Source organism: Saccostrea cucullata, unplaced genomic scaffold, assembly GCF_032062105.1.
Source record: "Saccostrea cucullata isolate Sc308-1 unplaced genomic scaffold, CSIRO_AGI_Scuc_v1 ctg197, whole genome shotgun sequence".
Lineage (NCBI taxonomy): Eukaryota > Metazoa > Mollusca > Bivalvia > Ostreida > Ostreidae > Saccostrea > Saccostrea cuccullata.
This window is the reverse complement of record NW_026938805.1, coordinates 143,791-161,264: the sequence shown is the minus strand read 5'-3', so window position 1 is coordinate 161,264 and position 17,474 is coordinate 143,791. Positions and strand designations below refer to the sequence as shown.

Here is a 17,474-nt window from a genome sequence, read left to right as displayed (position 1 = left end):
TATCGAGAATTAACTGTATATAGATTCTAAAATCATAACCCCTGGGGATAGGGTGCAGCCACAGCATACTTAGTAGTCAGAATAATTACTCAGGTGAGGATTGTGACCTCATGAGCCTCTTTTTCTTTCTCATATTTTAACTCAATGTCTCCGATCCTGCAATATTTCAAGATTTTCGTTGTCCTGTTCCAGGTAGCAAGATTTGACTGTAATTTTTGGCTCATACCACTTGTCTTTCATTTCTTGCTCTCCAGATACATCTGTTCCACTATGGCATCTTGTGATGATTGTCAAGCAGTTTGGTATCATTTAGATAACTTCTTTTATATGTTTACTGAAGACACTTGAGCTTATATGTTTTTCTTATCAAAAAATATAACCCCTTTTTAGCTCACCTCAGCTGAAAGCTCAAGTGAGTTTTTCTGATCACATTTTGGCCGTCATCTGACCTCTGGGCTAATTTCAACTAAACTTGGTATAAAGCATCCTTGGGTAAAGGGAATACAAGTTTGTTCAAATTAAGGGCCACACCCTCATCAAAGGGTAGATAATTCAGAAATAGTGAAAATTTGGTGGCATGTTTAAAAAGATCTTCTCAAGAACCATTTTGCCAGGAAAGATGAAACTTATGGGGAAATATCCTCAGGTAGTATAGTTTCAAGTTTGTTCAAATCATGACCCCCCAAAGGTAGGGCAGGGTTACAATGGCCGGTCCAAGTTTTACATAGAAATGTATAGGAAAATTCTGTAAAAATCTTCTTCTCAGGATCAGCAAAGCCATAATTGGTCATATTTATATGGAAACATCCTTAGGTCATGTAGATTCAAGTTTGTTCAAATCATGGCCCCACGGTGTAGGGTGGGGCCACAATGGACGATCAAAATTTTACATAGAAACGAGAGGAACTGTGAGCAATGAGCTCACTAAATGATACCCCCCCCTCCCATAATGTCCATGTGTTGCTATATATTGTTTACGGTAATGTGTAAAAAGGAATAGCTCGTCTTATCAAATGTTATCCAGAAGCTTCTATATGTGATGTCATAGGTAATCATATAATGGCAATGTCCATGTTTTGCTATGGGAAACCTAAAATACGTGTCGAATAAAAAAGTAAAATAGGAGGTGCACGTTGGCAATATGTAATAAAGATTCTGTGAAAGTTTCATTAAATTTCACTCAGTAGTATAAGAGGAGTTGCGGATAAGAGATAAAGCGTAACGGACGGACGGATGGAAATCCCGATTATTATATACCCTCCCACTTTTCTGCCTCTGTGATAAGCTGGGCTGCCGTCCGTCTGTTACGCTTTGGGGTACCCATCTCTTATCCGCAACTCCTCTCGTACCACGGAAGGAAATTTAATGAAACTTTCACAGAATTTTCATTACATATTGCCATTGTGCACCTCCTATTTTACTTTTTGATCTGACATATATTTTGGGTTTTCCAGAGCAAAACATGGACACTGCCATTATATTCATATGGGAGGCGGGGGGTATCATTTAGTGAGCTCATTGCTCACAGTACCTCTAGTTTTATTAGTTGATGATTCAATTGTTAGACAATGTCAAATTTCAATAAAGTTATAAAGCGTTTCTACTGAGTGATACAGGCTTGAGAAAAATACAGCAACTAGTTTTCCAGTGGCGTGAGAACTTCCATGAAGGTTGATTAAAGGTGTGGCCGCCTTTCGGAGGGTCTGTATTTCCTTGTAGATAAATTAAGCGTTAATGGACGTTGACCGTAGATGTTTTGTGCTTGACATTGTTACTGAAATTATAGCATCATATGGAAAGATGTGGGATATTTTTTAAAAAATGAGTGTAATATGAAGAGAAGTCGGTGCAAGAGGATACCCAGGCTTTTCTTGAGGAAAAAATGGAGAAAAGGCAGCAACCTGTTGAATTACTAAGTCAAATTAAACCAATAGGATGAAATAATCATGTAACATGATGTGATATACTTAACTTGACTTTACTGGAGGTCTCCTCCAGATGTTACAATCTACATTTTATAGAATCTACACTACAAGGATGCTTCCACATAAGTTTTAGTTTTTCTGGCCTTCAGAAGAAGATTTTTTAATGACCCCACCCTCTTTTCTTGATTATCTCCCCTTGGAAAGGGACTTGGCCCTTTATTCTAATAATTTAATTCCCCTTCACCCAGGGATGCTTTGTACCAAGTTTGGTTAAAATTGGCCCAGTAGTTCTTGAGAAGAAGTCGAAAATGTGAAAAGTTTACAGATAGACAGACAGACAAAATGTGATCAGATAAGCTCGCTTCTAAGGCTCAGATGAGCTAAACATAGGTAATCGAAGATTATGAAGCTCAGCTCGATGAATGTTATCAGTTTAAGTTATGCAAATCTCACATCATATTTTCAAAATTTCTTAAGAGTTAGTATTTATTCTGACAACAATATTCAAGCAAGTTCTGTTTAAATAGATCTGAAAGTTCACGGAGATTGATCTGTTCCAAAAATTTTAACCTGCTTATTCGTTTGGAATATGTTAATCAGGTCCAGCAAGTTTCAATTGTTCATCCTTAGATGCATCATCCATGCAAGTTTGATCCCGGTAGGGCTTATAATTACTTGGGAATAACCTTGTCACTAATCTGGAAAATGTAGTCAGATCCAGCATCCGAAGCATCCCTATGCATCATCCATGCAAGTTTGGTCTGGATAGATAGTTACTTGGGAATGGACCTGCTCCAAAAACTTTAACCTGGTCACTCATCTGGAAAATGTAGGTCAGATCAGCATCAAGCAATTCCATGCAAGTTTGGTCTGGATAGGGCTTATAGTTACTTGGGAATGGACCTGCTCCAAAAACTTTAACCTGGTCACTCATCTGGAAAATGTAGGTCAGATCCAGCATCTGAAGCAATTCTGGTAGTGTCCATCCCTAGATACATCATCCATGCAAGTTTGGTCTGGATAGGGCTTATAGTTACTTGGGAAGGGACCTGCTCCTAAAACTTTAACTGGGATGCCGACGCTAACACTGACACCGGGGTTATAGCATAAGCTATGAATAAACACCTGTAAAATGCAGAAAAATCATCCAATCATGATGAAAATACCAGGTACACACCTTCATATGGTGAATAATAAGTGTACAAATTTTCAGACAATTCCTTGCAACAGTTTCTGAGAAATAGTCCATTCAAAATCTCGTCTACAGATGGACAAGCTCTGATTCCAATATTCTCCCCCTAACTTTCGTTTTCAGGGTATAATGATTGTTGCAAAAGGTATTCTGTATGTGTACTTTAACAAGTTGCGATCAGAAAATCTCACTTCAGCCTTTGGCTCAGGTGAGCTAAAAAAAGCAGGCTTTGTATTTATTTTAGTAGCCTTGGTGCGGGCAACAATGGACTAAATCATGAAATGAATAACATTTATAAATTGCAACAGAATATAATATATTGCATAGAAATGTGTAGGGCTAGTGATCATGCCAACCACTCAATACCCAGAGACTGCACTATATTTCAATTTAATTTAGTACATATAAAGTAACTGAAGTTGGAAGAGAGAAGAAAGATCTAGTCCTATAAATTACTTAAACATTAATCAGTCACCACTGAGAGACAAAACTACATGAAAATTACATCCCTTTTTATTATTTTTCCATGCCAGCATTGGAGATACATAATGGACATGATAAAGATATCAGTAATACTATGCAGGAAACAAATTGCAGCCTCATCATAAGCAGAAAACAAGACTGAGGTCAGAATCAGAGCTACTGCAAAAGGAGCTCCATAATTTAGCAGCAAATCAAAAACATAATCACTGATGAAGCAAAAGATAAACAAGATTTCCGTTTGTTTTCAATACTGTATATTCCAGAAAAAATTAATTTTGTAATTTCATTAAATTAAATGCATGATTAATCAATCACAAGAGTTAATCAGACCCCACTTCTCTTCTACTATACATCTTTCAGTTATACAGTTTATGTATGACTGTTTTCTTGTTTATATTTTTTTGTTAAAACTATCATATTGATATAAACCTTACTTGATATTTCCTTATAAAGACCACATCAGTGATGCCAGAGTGCTAAATATATCATAAATGATAGATTCAATTTACAAACTCCCAATCTTCACTTAATTAAAATGACAATAATACGAGTGGTTTAAGTTCTAATTAAAAGATTGGAAGACCAAAAAATATCTATAAACACATATCAGAGTTATTCTACGATTAAGACATAGTTATGCAATATATAAACATCAACAGTTTCACCTAGGGGTCTTGAAACATTCTCATCAGCTGTTCTCACAGAGTGTAAATTTCACAAGTGACAAAATATATGGGGAAAAAGGATTTCCAAAGTAGAGCACACTAAATATTGACATGGAATGTGTGTCAACTTCAAAGAGATTCCTGAAATTGACCTTGACATAGTGTGACCTTTCTCAGAGGTCACCACTTCATACATACATTGTATATATACAATTCATCTACTTACAAATAACTTATGGTTATTATAATGTCAGACATCCTACGTAAAATCACTGTGAACATAACATACATGTATATTTTAGTATTGCACACAAATTATTGACAACCTCTGTCATACTTCGTTACATACAGACAAATCATTTAAGGGACAGGTAACTCCTCTCTCATGTAATACCAAACACACAACAGCACACTGTAGCAATAAAGGAAACTAATCCCAATTTTCACACACTTTGTAGAAAGATAATTCATTTTTAAAATAAAATTTATCACAAAACAAATATATGGGACATGCATGAAAATTTGCAAACCCTTCATCATACATTGAAATTTACCACTTATCTATGGTATTTCTTACAGGTATCAGATACATTTGAGATTCCAAATCATTCTAGGATATTTAAATATGTTAAGAACCTTCTCTTTTTTTCTTACATTTCTGTACACATTTATTCATATACAGAATACCATCTGAATGTGCAATGAAGAAATTTCAGATACTGTAGATCACTTACCACACCTTATTTTCGAATGTGCATAAGCGAGACAAAATTTTCACGAATTGTGGTTATAGCTCTATATAATCTTAAGAATACTATTATACAAGTTTCTGAATACGTGAAAATAAAGTTCTCGCGAATAAAAAGTGATTTACAGTATTCAAGTTTCTGAATATTTTTTTATAAGCAAAACAAAATGACTTGAAAAATTCCAAGACAAAAAACAAAACATGCACACAGGACAAAATTTGACAAAATAAAAAAAAAATCACATGGCCAGTTAAAATAATCAACATGAAGCATTTTGCATCTAGAGGGTTAAATTAATATCCTAATCACAGTTAAAATGCAGAGCTCTCAATGCTGAAGGACATCACTCTGCCAGCTCCAATAAATTACAAGCACTATACACATTATTTCTGACTAGTTCCGTCAGCCATGGGCACATCACTCTCGTTGTTCACAGCTCCCACTGAAGTACAAATATTACATTACTGAATGACTCACGGTAATGTCTCAGGCTGAAATACATAAATAGGAATCATTCATAAAATATAATTGAAAAAAAGACTTTTCATTTGTTATAAGTACCATGGTTTAAAATAGATCTCTGTTTTCTTAGCACTAATAATAATAAAGTTAAAATGGTGACAAATCATGCATTTGGATGTTGATCAAATCATGCCCAAGTTTGCCCCAAGTCAAAGCAAATCTGTGCTGAAAAGGGAATGAATAAGCATATCTTTTTCTTCTTTTTTTTTTTCAAGCCCATACCAAATAGCAGATAGGCTTGTGTCTTAAGAATATTTGAAGCACAGCCATAAAGCAAATCTGGCTTTACATTTGCTTCTAGAAGTAGAGAATCTTTAGGAAGTCCTTTCACCGGGGAGATAATTGTAACTTCTAGAGAGTGTCTTTATTTTTTGTGGACAATGGATTGACACCAGGAAGCTTCATATTTCCTTGAATAGTGTAAATTCACAAAACTTGTTAAGGAGACAGACAAGACAAGGTCTTCATAGCTAATGCACTGAAATTGTGGGTCTCCTTTGTAATTAACTACCTAACATGAAATGCCACTACATGTACCAGTTATACATTGGGCTATTACTTAGAATAAATGATTATTTATTAGTATTAAAACTTCATCTTTGTTTTTACAAGACATTTAGCTAAACATCAAAATTATACACTGTACATGTATTACATTTAATGTTTCAACTAAAAGAACAACATACAGATTAGAATTTTAACCATTAGGGAGAGAAACTACTACTGTACTAAATGGAAGCCTTGATCTGATGCAGATTAAACAACCAAAGCATTTCCAACAAAACACGAGCCAGCACCAATATTTCTGAATGGAAGATTGAAAAGAAACAACTTATGTAACAATTTATCAAATATTTCTTTAAAACAAGCAATGGGAGAGAAGCTGGCTGACTTTTTCAATGTTTTGCTTCAGGCACCAAATTTGAAGGAAGGCATTCTGTGGGCTTACAGGCAATACCTGCTTTTTGTAGATCCATACTCATCTCTGAAGAAAAGCAGTTCTCATTCAACAGAGTTGTGTACTAGTATATAAATATGTAAAACAAGACTTCCTGGAATCTGTTCATTTATTATAGCACTTACCAGTCCAATATTTTTGATTAATTTTTCAAGTAAATGTTCATGTTTTAACAAATAAGAGACAGATTTAGAACTTTAAGCTTTGATTGGGACAAACTCACCTGAGTGATTTTGCATAGGTTGTGCTGGCTGTTTTCCAGGGTTTTGACCTTGGTTTTCATATGACATAACTTCATTATAGATTAATTCTACAATGAATAACATACACCACTTAATTAAAATATGTAAGGGGTATACTCTTTTATTCTTCTGTGAAAAAAGCTGCATCTGCTACATAACAGAATGTCTTTGAGTAAAAAAAAAGTGGGCAGTTTCAACTACCACATAAATTCTAAAATCTTATCATGAAATCATATAAGACTTTTTTTACACACTGTGCAATGAAGATTTTATTTTTCTAATAAATGTACATAAGAGAGGGACATTCTTATCTTTTATAAAACCGAGACTTCACAGCAGGAATCAAATCAAAACAAATCCAACACTGCTGTAAAAATAAACCCACCTTTCCATTGTTCCACTGTGTGTTCCTGCTCATCTACAGTGTGGTCATAAGGCGCAGGTGCTGGCTGAAAACCAGTAAATACAGCACTTAGAAAATGAAAGAATTACATGTACGTTGAGTTTAAATTCTGTCAACTTTCTTTTAATATCACCATAAATATACAAATTTATGAATCATTCATCAAACATATGAGAACACTCCAATTCATCCCACTGTGAAGCTTACCCCATTCACTTCCTGTTCGTCATACCAGACATTAATGTATGGATGCTGTAACGCCTCAGTTGTGGTTATTCTTTTTTCGGGGTCTATCACTAACATTTTGGACAACAAATCACGAGCCATACTGGCCCTCAGTCCAGCGTGTTCCTGACTGTCCTGTGGAAATATAACGTCAGGGAATAGTCTCTCAAAGCTATATCCTGCATAGCGCGGACGATTCTCCACATAGTTACGCACTGTAGGCTGCAGCCTCTGCATGAATTCTCTAGAAGGTGTTCCTAACTGTTCAATTATCTTGTTCCATTGATCAATATCTATTTCATTATTAAAGAAATACTTTCCATTTTTACTAAAACCACAGTACTTGTTTTGTATGCTTAGCATTAATTTATGAGCCTTTTAGTACTCCTCCACTAAGAATTAATTGACATTATTGTGGAAAGATACTATTATGTGCATTCATTTAAGTTTAAAAGACGTGTAACCAATTTCTTTTCAAAACATTTTCAGCAATGAGAGTTTTGATTCACTGTCCTAAAGACAATGAAATATTCTAATAATCTTTTGAATAAAGCCCATTCTTTTATTTTTATGCCCTTTTATTGAAGATTAGGGGGTATATAGTTTTTGTCCTGTCTGTCCATCTGTCTGTCTGTTTTTCTGCAAAAACTTTATCCTTGCAAATTACTTTTAAATGCATGGGGCTATAGCTTCCATATTTCACAGATGTATTCCTTATGACAAGACCTTTTTTGGGGTACCATTAAATCTATTACCAAAAATTTCCAAACTATAACCTTGGCTATAACTTTTGAACTGTTGGTGCAATTGCTTTCATATTTCACATGTGTATTCACAGTGACAAGACCTTTCATAAGGTGTAAATATTTTTGACCTTGACCTTCGAGTTTGACCCATTAAAAAAAATTAACCTTTGCCATAACTTTTGAACAGATAGTGCTAGGGCTTTCATACTTTACAGGTGTATTCCTTGTGAAAAGACCTTTATTAAGATACAAAAAATTTTGACCTTGACATTGGAGTTTGACTTGCATTTGAGAAACTTTAAGCTTCCATATTAGGGCATCAGATAAAACTTATCTTGTTTTATAGCTAAAAGTTAGAGGATACGATCACTTCCAGGAAACATGACAGCTCCTCTTATGAGTTCTGCCATGATACACCCCACACTCCATATGTCCACTGAAACATGATACAAATACAACTACATGTAAATCAATCCATATTAAAGCTTTTTAAAACAAGATGTAAAAGTACATGTAAGTCTTTGTGCAATGACCCTATTATGGTTGTATATGTATTGTCAAAATTTTACATACTAGATATATCATAAAAATAAATTAAAACCCAAAATAATTGTTGTCAATTCTACTTTAAATAAACCTTACCATTGTCTGTGTATCCCATTCCTAGGATGACCTCGGGAGCTCTGTAATAACGAGTTACTACATAGGGTGTCATCATGAAACCTGTACCCTGCGTTCGTGCCAAGCCAAAGTCCAGGATTTTCAAAGTGCAGTCTGATTTTACAACAATATTGCTTGGTTTCAGATCCTGCAAAAAAAAAATGTGTAAAAATTTTATTCCACAGAAATGTATATCATGAATAACAAAATATCTTGCAGTAAATTAATTGCTGCATACATTTTTCTACATCTGTACAAACACAGTCAATTCTTGTTGTTTCGAACTAGATGTGACGGAGAAATATATCTGAAGTCAAGATCCCAGATATCAAGGGTAAAATACTTTTAAAGTAAGTGGTTGGACTTTGAAAATACTTCGAAACAGCCATGGTATTCAAGATATCTATGTTCATGATATCAAAATTCTAATGTAAATTGAATGTGGAATGAATAGTAGCACATTTTATATATCTGAACACGAATCACACCACTCACCCTGTGTATAATGCCTGCTGAATGCAGATGCTTAATACCACACAACATTTGATACAACAAATAGGACATTCTCTCATGGTCTAGATCCATGTTGATGACTTGGCACAGATTAGCATCCATCAACTCCATCACTAGATATCTGTTTTAAGTAGACATAGTAATAACATTATTGTTTCATTCACTCTATTTTTAACTCAATATTTTATCCTTGAGACCTAGAGAGTTCTTAAAGTATTTAATGTACACATGATAAGTATAATGTATTGAATAGAGGAAATCACTGAGAATAAAACACTTACACATCTTGAAACTCCTCCAGAGATTTCTGTGGTGTGAATGCATTTAATAATCCAATAATCTGTAAAGAGTTATCAATTTTTTTTTAACTTGTATTGTTTATGTAAATATACATGCAAATCAAAGCAGAATTCTAATATTACTTTTCAAAAATACTTGAACTTACATTTTTATGGTTGACTAACTTCATTAACACAAATTCCCTATATGCTCGTTTAGCATGGGTGACATTTTGGAAAGGACGGCTAAGTTTTTTAATGGCAACATTCTGCCCAGTAACAGCATCATAGGCAGCACTGAAAATAAAAATTTAACAATTATATCATTAACGATGATACACAAATATTAGCTCAGCCTAGAAAATATGTATAATTTAACTTGATGTACAAGAATCAATGTGAAAGAAATGATGCACAAATTTGGGCCTAATAAAACAATGACAGAAAATCTCATTTAATGTTGACTGTGTTTCCAAACCGAAAACTTGAATTAGGAATCACCCTCATAAAGTATCAGTCTATGAAGTCAGTCAAATAAGTTTAAGTGTACTTAAACAAAACTGTATGACTGTTTATAGTTATAATGTATAATAGTACAGATTCTCTGTGTACAGGTTGACACAATTAACATCAGATCTGATTAATTAAACAAAATCAATTTAATGTCCTTATCCTCTTCCCAGAACCTAGCACCACGAAAAGCCATATTCCTGCTTCCTGTAACCCGGAGGTTTTTGGGCCAAAACTGTAAGTGCTTATTCTCTTTGTTATAACTTTTTCTCATTGACTGTTAATCTGATGAGTGGATTCACAGAACTCATATTCAACACAAGTTATTTATTTATGACTATGATCATTTAGATATGTTGAAATTAAATATCATTTGTAAGTGTGATGCTATTCATGGCTTTTTATAAAAATCGTTCATATCAAATTAATTTTATGCATGACTCAGAACAGGAAAATTATGATATAATGCTTTCCATTAAACAGAAATTCAGACTTCAACTTTTATAATTTCCCTTCAAACACAGTTAAAGCAGTTTTATTCTCTGCCATCTTTTGAATAATTTATTTTTTTAAGCTTCATGCTGCAAATATTTCATTTCTAAGAAATGCCAAATATTAAAGTTACACTGAGCACACAGCATTATAATTTAATATTTATGCAAAACGTCAAGTTCAATCTGGTATTTATATAAGGATTTGTTGATGAAACCAAAATTTACCTGCCGATTAATTTTCATATATTTTTAAAGGAAGCACACTTAATACACTGTGAAACTGAAAAGTTCATAGTAACAAAGCCCGCACCATATCACTTCCTATAACTAAGTTAGTCTATACCAACTGTATCTTTACTGTCATGATACATACATATATCATTATTAATTTTATTTTAGTATACAGGGAAGGATTTTATTCTGTACTTTAACCGAAAAATGACCTATACTATAAAACTTAGACGGCACATGGATTTCCTCTCGGTAATTTACCAAACAATTCTGAACACAATATCCTTTAGGTTTGGTATTTCCAGGTATTTTAGCATTCTAGAATGTGGAATCCCCTTTAACCATGTAAACCTACCAAACAGTTCGCTAAGCAGGGAAACCTAGAGGTTCGAAACTACTATAGCATTCTAGAAATTGGAATCCCCTATAACTTACCAAACAATTCCCTGGGCAACAGATCCTATAGGTTTCAGATTACTGTAGTGTTCTAGAAAGTGGAAATCTCCTATAACTTACCAATCAGTACCCTGGGCACTTGATCCTATAGGTTTGAGATTATTGTAGCGTTCTAGAAAGTGGAAATACCCCATAACTTACCAAACAATTCCCTGGGCACTTGATCCTATAGGTTTGAGATTACTGTGATATTCTAGAAAGTGGAAATCCCCTGTAACTTACCAAACAATTCCCTGATTGGTGATTCACCAGATCCTATAGGTTTGAGATTACTGTGATATTCTAGAAAGTGGAAATCCCCTATATCTTACCAAACAATACCCTGATTGGTGATTCACCAGATCCTATAGGTTTGAGATTACTGTAGTATTCTAGACAGTGGAAATCTCCTGTAACTTACCAAACAATTCCCTGAGCACCAGATCCTATAGGTTTGAGATTACTGTAACGTTCTAGAATGTCAAATGTGGAATCCCCCACCTCCACAGTGTGGTACGTGTTGGAGGCTGTCTCACTCATTATGATTCTGTTAGTTTTCCTTGGTATCCATCTAAACAGAAAAATTAGCATTGTTTGCATACAGACAAGAATCAAAATTTTTTTAATATGTATCTAACATTGCATTCATAGAAACCAGTGTACAGTACATTGTAGTATTTTTCCTCAACAGCACTTCTCTTTAATGTTTAGAACATTTATTTTTTTACAAAATACTCCTAGTCATAACACCACTATTAAAAGCCTAATTCTATATGCAGTTAAAACATATTGTAGATTATGTCTTGAAAATGAGAGGTATTGTATTTCCCCCTCCTTTATTTTTTAGACTATCAGCACAGTATACCCTCTTCCATGGGCCCATGCCTGTCACAAATAAGGACATCTTCTGATATATACAGTCTTAACTCATGGACAGAAACTGGAGGTAAATTTTCATATGAAATTATTTTATAAATCAGAGAAGTCTGAATTGAGTTGATGGCAAAATTCAGTAGTAAAGTATCTTACCAGAATTAAATGCATCTGCATGTAAATTTCACAAAAGTTGACTGGTATGGATGACTTTTAATTAGTTCTGCTTCACAATTTCACATCACTTTTACAAGCCACAACCTTTTAATGCAATTCATGTAAATATAGTCAATATTGTTTAAAAATATACTGAAATAAAAATTATATGAACTGTACATGTATAAATATTTAACATGGGGAAGAATTTTTCATTTCCATTCATCATGCCATCTTTGAAATGCTGAATGTTCAACATTTATTGTATGGCAATTCTTTTCTTGGAAAGGTCTGAATTCTTATAATTTGTGCTCTTCAAATGGGCAAATCAATTGAATAAAATTATGCTGCCCAAGGAAAATCAATGGCAACTAGTGCTAATTGTAACGGGAACTGTTACAGATGTTCCCCAAACGCTCCCCAACTCCTTTTTTTGTGCCATATTCCCTGTAAGCTTAATTAAATAAGACAAACTCTGTGCATTTTTGACTTTAACAACGTTTTCTCAGAAGGATACCAATTATATTCAAATTTTAGCATTGCACCCGTGCGCATGTTAATGCATGTGCGTTATAATCATATCATCTTGTCTACATTATCTACATATTTAAATATACAATATATTAAAGCATTCGGTCCAAAAGTATGAAAAATCACTCTTTCAAATGTATTTTTATTTCACTCGTTCCAAATGCACGCAGCTGCGTGCACGTGCATGATGACCATACCTTCTTGTAGGAGTCCCTTATATCTATCTATGTTCTAATCCCATCCTGTTTGGTTGAAAAACAAGAGAGTTTTAGCCATTTCAAGTTTAAGCCAATCAGATTGCAGCGCATCTGCATGCGCATGATTTCATGATTTTTTTTCTATATCATATTGTAGGATATCCTAATGCATGACTATATTTTAAATTTCAAAGCATTTCGTCAAAGGAGATACAGCCATTTAAAGTTTCAGCCAATCAGATTGCAGCACACGGGCATGCGCATGCTTTCATGAAAATTCTTATACATCATGCTGTAGATCTTCATAATGTAGGTCTATGTTCAAAATTTCAAAGGATTATGACAAGAAACAAGAAAGATATTGAAACTTTAGTTTCAGCCAATCAAGCGAAGCGCACGTGCATGCGCGTCTTTTTTTTGACCATGTCATTTTGTCTATGCTTCTAATATATACTTTTAATATGAGTTTCAAAGCATTTCATCAATAATTTAAATAGTTACGTATGTATCAATGATATTTGACATTTCTCGTGTTGCACGTGCGATTAAGCACATGTGCATGCACATGCTTTCATGATAAATCTTATAATACAGGCTGTAGATCTCCCTAATATATGACTATGTTCAAAATTTCAAATGATTTTCTCAAAAAACAAAAAAGATATTGAGACTTTAGTTTCAGCCAATCAGAGCAAAGCGCACGTGCATGCGCGTGCAATCTTGCTATTCTGACCATGTCATCTTGTGCTTACTACTAATATATCCTTACATTATAAGTTTCAAAACGTTTCGTCACAAAATAGAAAAGTTACGGTTATATCCATTTTATATTGGTCAATTTAAGTTTTGCCCGCGCTCTTGCAAGCACGTGCGCGCAAAATGACCTTGATCACAAATCTACATAACATGCCTACTTACCCTAAAAAGGTATACCTAAGTCGGATGTGTAGTTTACAAGATCACTCGCGGACAAAATTTTCCCAGGAAGAAAAATAATAATAAGAATTAACTAGTGCTAATTGTATGAAATTCCCTTTTGGTGCCATATTTTCATAAATAAGACAAACTCGTTGCCTTTGAAACTTTAACAACGTTTATTAAGAAGTGTAGAAAGTTCATTCAAATTTTAGCATTGCACGCGTGCGCATGTGAATGCATGTGCGTAATGACCATATCATCTTGTCTACACAATCTATATATTTTAATATACTAAACATTAAAGTATTTAATCCAAAAGTTTTAAAAAGTTAGCTCATTCAAGTGTTTTTTATTTTGCTCATTTCACGTGCGCATACGTGCTCGCACGTGCATGCATGAGCATAATGACCATACCTTTCCGTTACATCTATCTTTGTACAAATCCCATCCCGTTTGGTTGAAAACCAAGGGAGTTATAGTTGTTTAAAGTTTCAACCAATCAGATTGCAGCGCAAGTACATGCACGTGTATGTATGTGCATGGTGATATTTTTTTGTTGTAGTCAAATATATCTATCTATGTTCCAAATCTCATCCTGTTTGGTTGAAAATTAAGGGAGTTATAGTTATTTAAAGTTTAAGCCAATCAGATTGCAGCGCACGTGCATGCACGTGTTTTCATGATAATTGCTATATATCATGTTGTAGGATATCCTAATGCATGGCTATTTTCAAAATTTCTAAGGATTTCATCAAAAAACAAGAAAGATATTGAGACTTTAGTTTCAGCCAATCAGAGCAAAATGCACGTGCATGCACGTGAGATCTTGCTATTTTGACCATGTCATATTGTCTATGCTACTAATATATCCTTATATTATAAGTTTCAAAGCATTTCATCAAAAATTTAAAAAGTTACGCCTATATCAATTAAATCGGCCATTTCACATGTTGCACGTGCACGCTCTTGCAAGCACGTGCGCGCAATGACCTTCATTCTCTCTACATAACATGTCTACTGACCCTAAAAACATTTCACCTTGGTCGGATGTATAGTTTGCTTCCCGGAAAAAAAGTACCCAGGAAGAAGAAGAAGAAGAAAAATAATAATAATAAGAAACAAAATTATATGTTCCCCAACTTCGTTTGGGGAACATAATAATAATAAGAAACAGAGTAAAAACAATATGTTCCCCAACTTCGTTTGGGGAACAATAATCTCCAACTTCTTGTTTTAAATCCTACTTAGCAAATATCATGTTAAAAAAGTTTCCAAAAAGTTATTGTGATAATAAATATCTTAAAAAATATCTATTCTTTAAATCAATTTGCCTGCCAAGTTTTATCTTTTTAAAATTAAATAAAAGGTGAAATGTCAGGTGTAAGTGTTCATTCTAATCCTTCAAAACTGTGAATTTATAAATTACTTTAAACATTTTTAAAGAATAAATGAATTTTATAGGTTGAACATGTATTACAGTTACAATTTCTTTGTTATACTCTAAACACAGAAAGAATTGTTTCATCATGCTCTCTGCTCATTTACAATAGTTTTTAATCAATGTAAAACAAGCAATAAAGTAAAAAGATAAATTATTAAAGAACTTCAATTTTTCTTCTTCTCTCAGATTCTTCCATTTAGTTGGCAATCAAATGGGATAATTTCAGACACTGTGACAATTACTATATTGATTTTAAGACAATGACAGACTTGAATAGCCATTGCTTTGCTTTAACAAAGACACAATCTGTAATGCATTTCAGCACAAATATGGAAGATATTAAAGAATAAACAAATTTTGCCCTCTCTACATGCTCTAAACCTCATTGCCATAATTTTTTTTAAAAACAAACTTGGTCAAAAAAGCACAGACACCTGAAGAATGGATGGTGTAACCCCTTCCCCCCTCCCTCAGCTTCTGAAAATTTTTATTGGACACAAAAACTTATAAAAAATACATGATTTCCTAGTCTATCATTTTTATGTTTTGATATCTGATATTTTTCTGTTACGAATGGATGATGTTAACCTCCTACCCTCCACCCCACCCCCGGAAGTCAAGTATCTAATTTAAGACAAATAAATCATTTAGTACATGTACATTGAATCTCTGCAGGTAGTGGTTAGATTGCTGGAATAGTATGCCTGGCAGCTAGAGGCCCTGGTTTGGAGTCCTGGTTGAGACTTTTTTTAAACAACAGTGACATTTGGCATCAAATGAACAAATATCTACTGTTGCATTGGTACATGCCTCACAGCATTTCCATAATCTTTAGAATTTGAAGACAAATTTCTTCAATATAGATAGCATCTCAATAGCTTAATGATTAAAGTGCTGCTACAGTAAGCCAGAGTGCCTGGGTTGAAATCTTGATTGAGACTTGATTTTTCACCACCTGTGATACAAGGCCATGCATTCAGGGTTCGACACTAACATTTTTAGGCTTTGGTCTGGCCGAACTAGTGCTTCTTTACTTTTACTAGTCCGCAGGCAATTTTATGAGTCCGTCAAAAATTAAAAAAAAAATAAATAGAATTAATGTTGCAATGTACTTTTTATACTTTTTTTGAAATAAACAAAGCATTTACATGAAATGTTTATACCAAGAATTCGTTGAAATCGCACAATCAGGAACTACGATCATATTCCCGATCTCATTCGTTTTTCTCTATACATGATTACATCATCAAAACATCTGACATCTTTCTTTATGTGTCATACTAAATCATGATCGCTAAAATGTTTAATTTCATACCAATGAGTCCTAAAACGAGACAGGAACTGCCAGTCTATAAAATTATGCACTGAATTGACTCAGAATTACCTAACTTCCCGCCAAGAAGCTAAAAATAAATACGGGGTTTTCCAATGAAAGTTGACGAAAATTTGAACATCGGTAAATTCTTTTTTTTTCCCCCAGAAAACTTCAGTAGTCCGTTCGGACTAATTAGCTACAATTTTTATCAGTCTGAATGAAAATGTACTAGTCTGAGACTAATGGACTAATGTTAGAAAGTGACATTTCTCATTTATAGTTATAATTAGTGTTTCAGAATCGGAAGAAAAATACAATCGATTATCGAATCGAATCGGAAACACCGTTTCGATTAATAATCGAAAATAATCGGACATTTTTCATGTTTCTTCTTTTACATTATGAAAGGCCTTACTTTATACGGGTTATTAATCAGAACTGCAGTAAAGAACACATAGGCCAATATTTCAGATTTAATGAATATGGCAATTTTCTACAATTATTAAAGGAAAGGATAACACTTTTTTAAATATCAAAGAAAAATAATTTTAATAGTACATGTATATATAAAATTATGAAACTGATAACTTGCAGACAATTATATGTTTCATTTTTTTAAATAACATTTAAATTGTTTATAAATATTAACTATATTGATCAGTTTAACACGTTGAAAATTTTGATTAAAGGTTTTGATTTTTAAAAGATGATAATTTTCATTAAAATTTTATTCCTACATGTATACATTAGGAAAAAAATTAAAGTAAAAGTTCAGCAAGTTGTCTACCTTCATAAATGTTCACATTTGAATG

General features: G+C 33.6%; 1 protein-coding gene across 6 annotated transcripts; it reads right to left on the bottom strand.

Annotated features, from left to right (window-relative positions):
- Positions 1-5,143: 5,143 nt before the first annotated feature.
- Positions 5,144-12,382, bottom strand: LOC134251379 (stress-activated protein kinase JNK-like). 6 transcript variants are annotated; one of them, XM_062733774.1, is made up of 12 exons: positions 12,261-12,382; positions 11,653-11,802; positions 9,729-9,858; positions 9,565-9,623; positions 9,266-9,404; positions 8,753-8,918; positions 8,475-8,546; positions 7,335-7,657; positions 7,122-7,185; positions 6,718-6,804; positions 6,495-6,521; positions 5,144-5,505 (listed from the first exon to the last, which is right to left on the bottom strand). In XM_062733774.1, exons 2-12 carry the CDS (start codon positions 11,769-11,771, stop codon positions 5,501-5,503), a joined length of 1,191 nt encoding a protein of 396 aa, XP_062589758.1. In that variant the 5' UTR covers positions 11,772-11,802; positions 12,261-12,382; the 3' UTR covers positions 5,144-5,500. The 6 variants fall into 6 exon arrangements, with proteins under 6 accessions (XP_062589758.1, XP_062589755.1, XP_062589756.1 ...); XM_062733771.1 differs by having other exon boundaries at positions 5,144-5,456; XM_062733772.1 differs by having other exon boundaries at positions 5,144-5,456; positions 7,347-7,657.
- Positions 12,383-17,474: the final 5,092 nt, after the last annotated feature.

Coding starts and splice junctions, on each gene's coding strand:
- LOC134251379 (XM_062733771.1), bottom strand. CDS start 11,771: ATGAGTGAGACAGCCTCCAACACGTACCACACTGTGGAGGTGGGGGAT. Junction 9,405..9,564: donor CTGGAGGAGTTTCAAGATGT/GTAAGTGTTTTA, acceptor TACTTAAAACAG/ATATCTAGTGATGGAGTTGA. Junction 7,658..8,474: donor CATGTTTCCTGGAAGTGATC/GTATCCTCTAAC, acceptor ATAATGAAATAG/ATATTGATCAATGGAACAAG.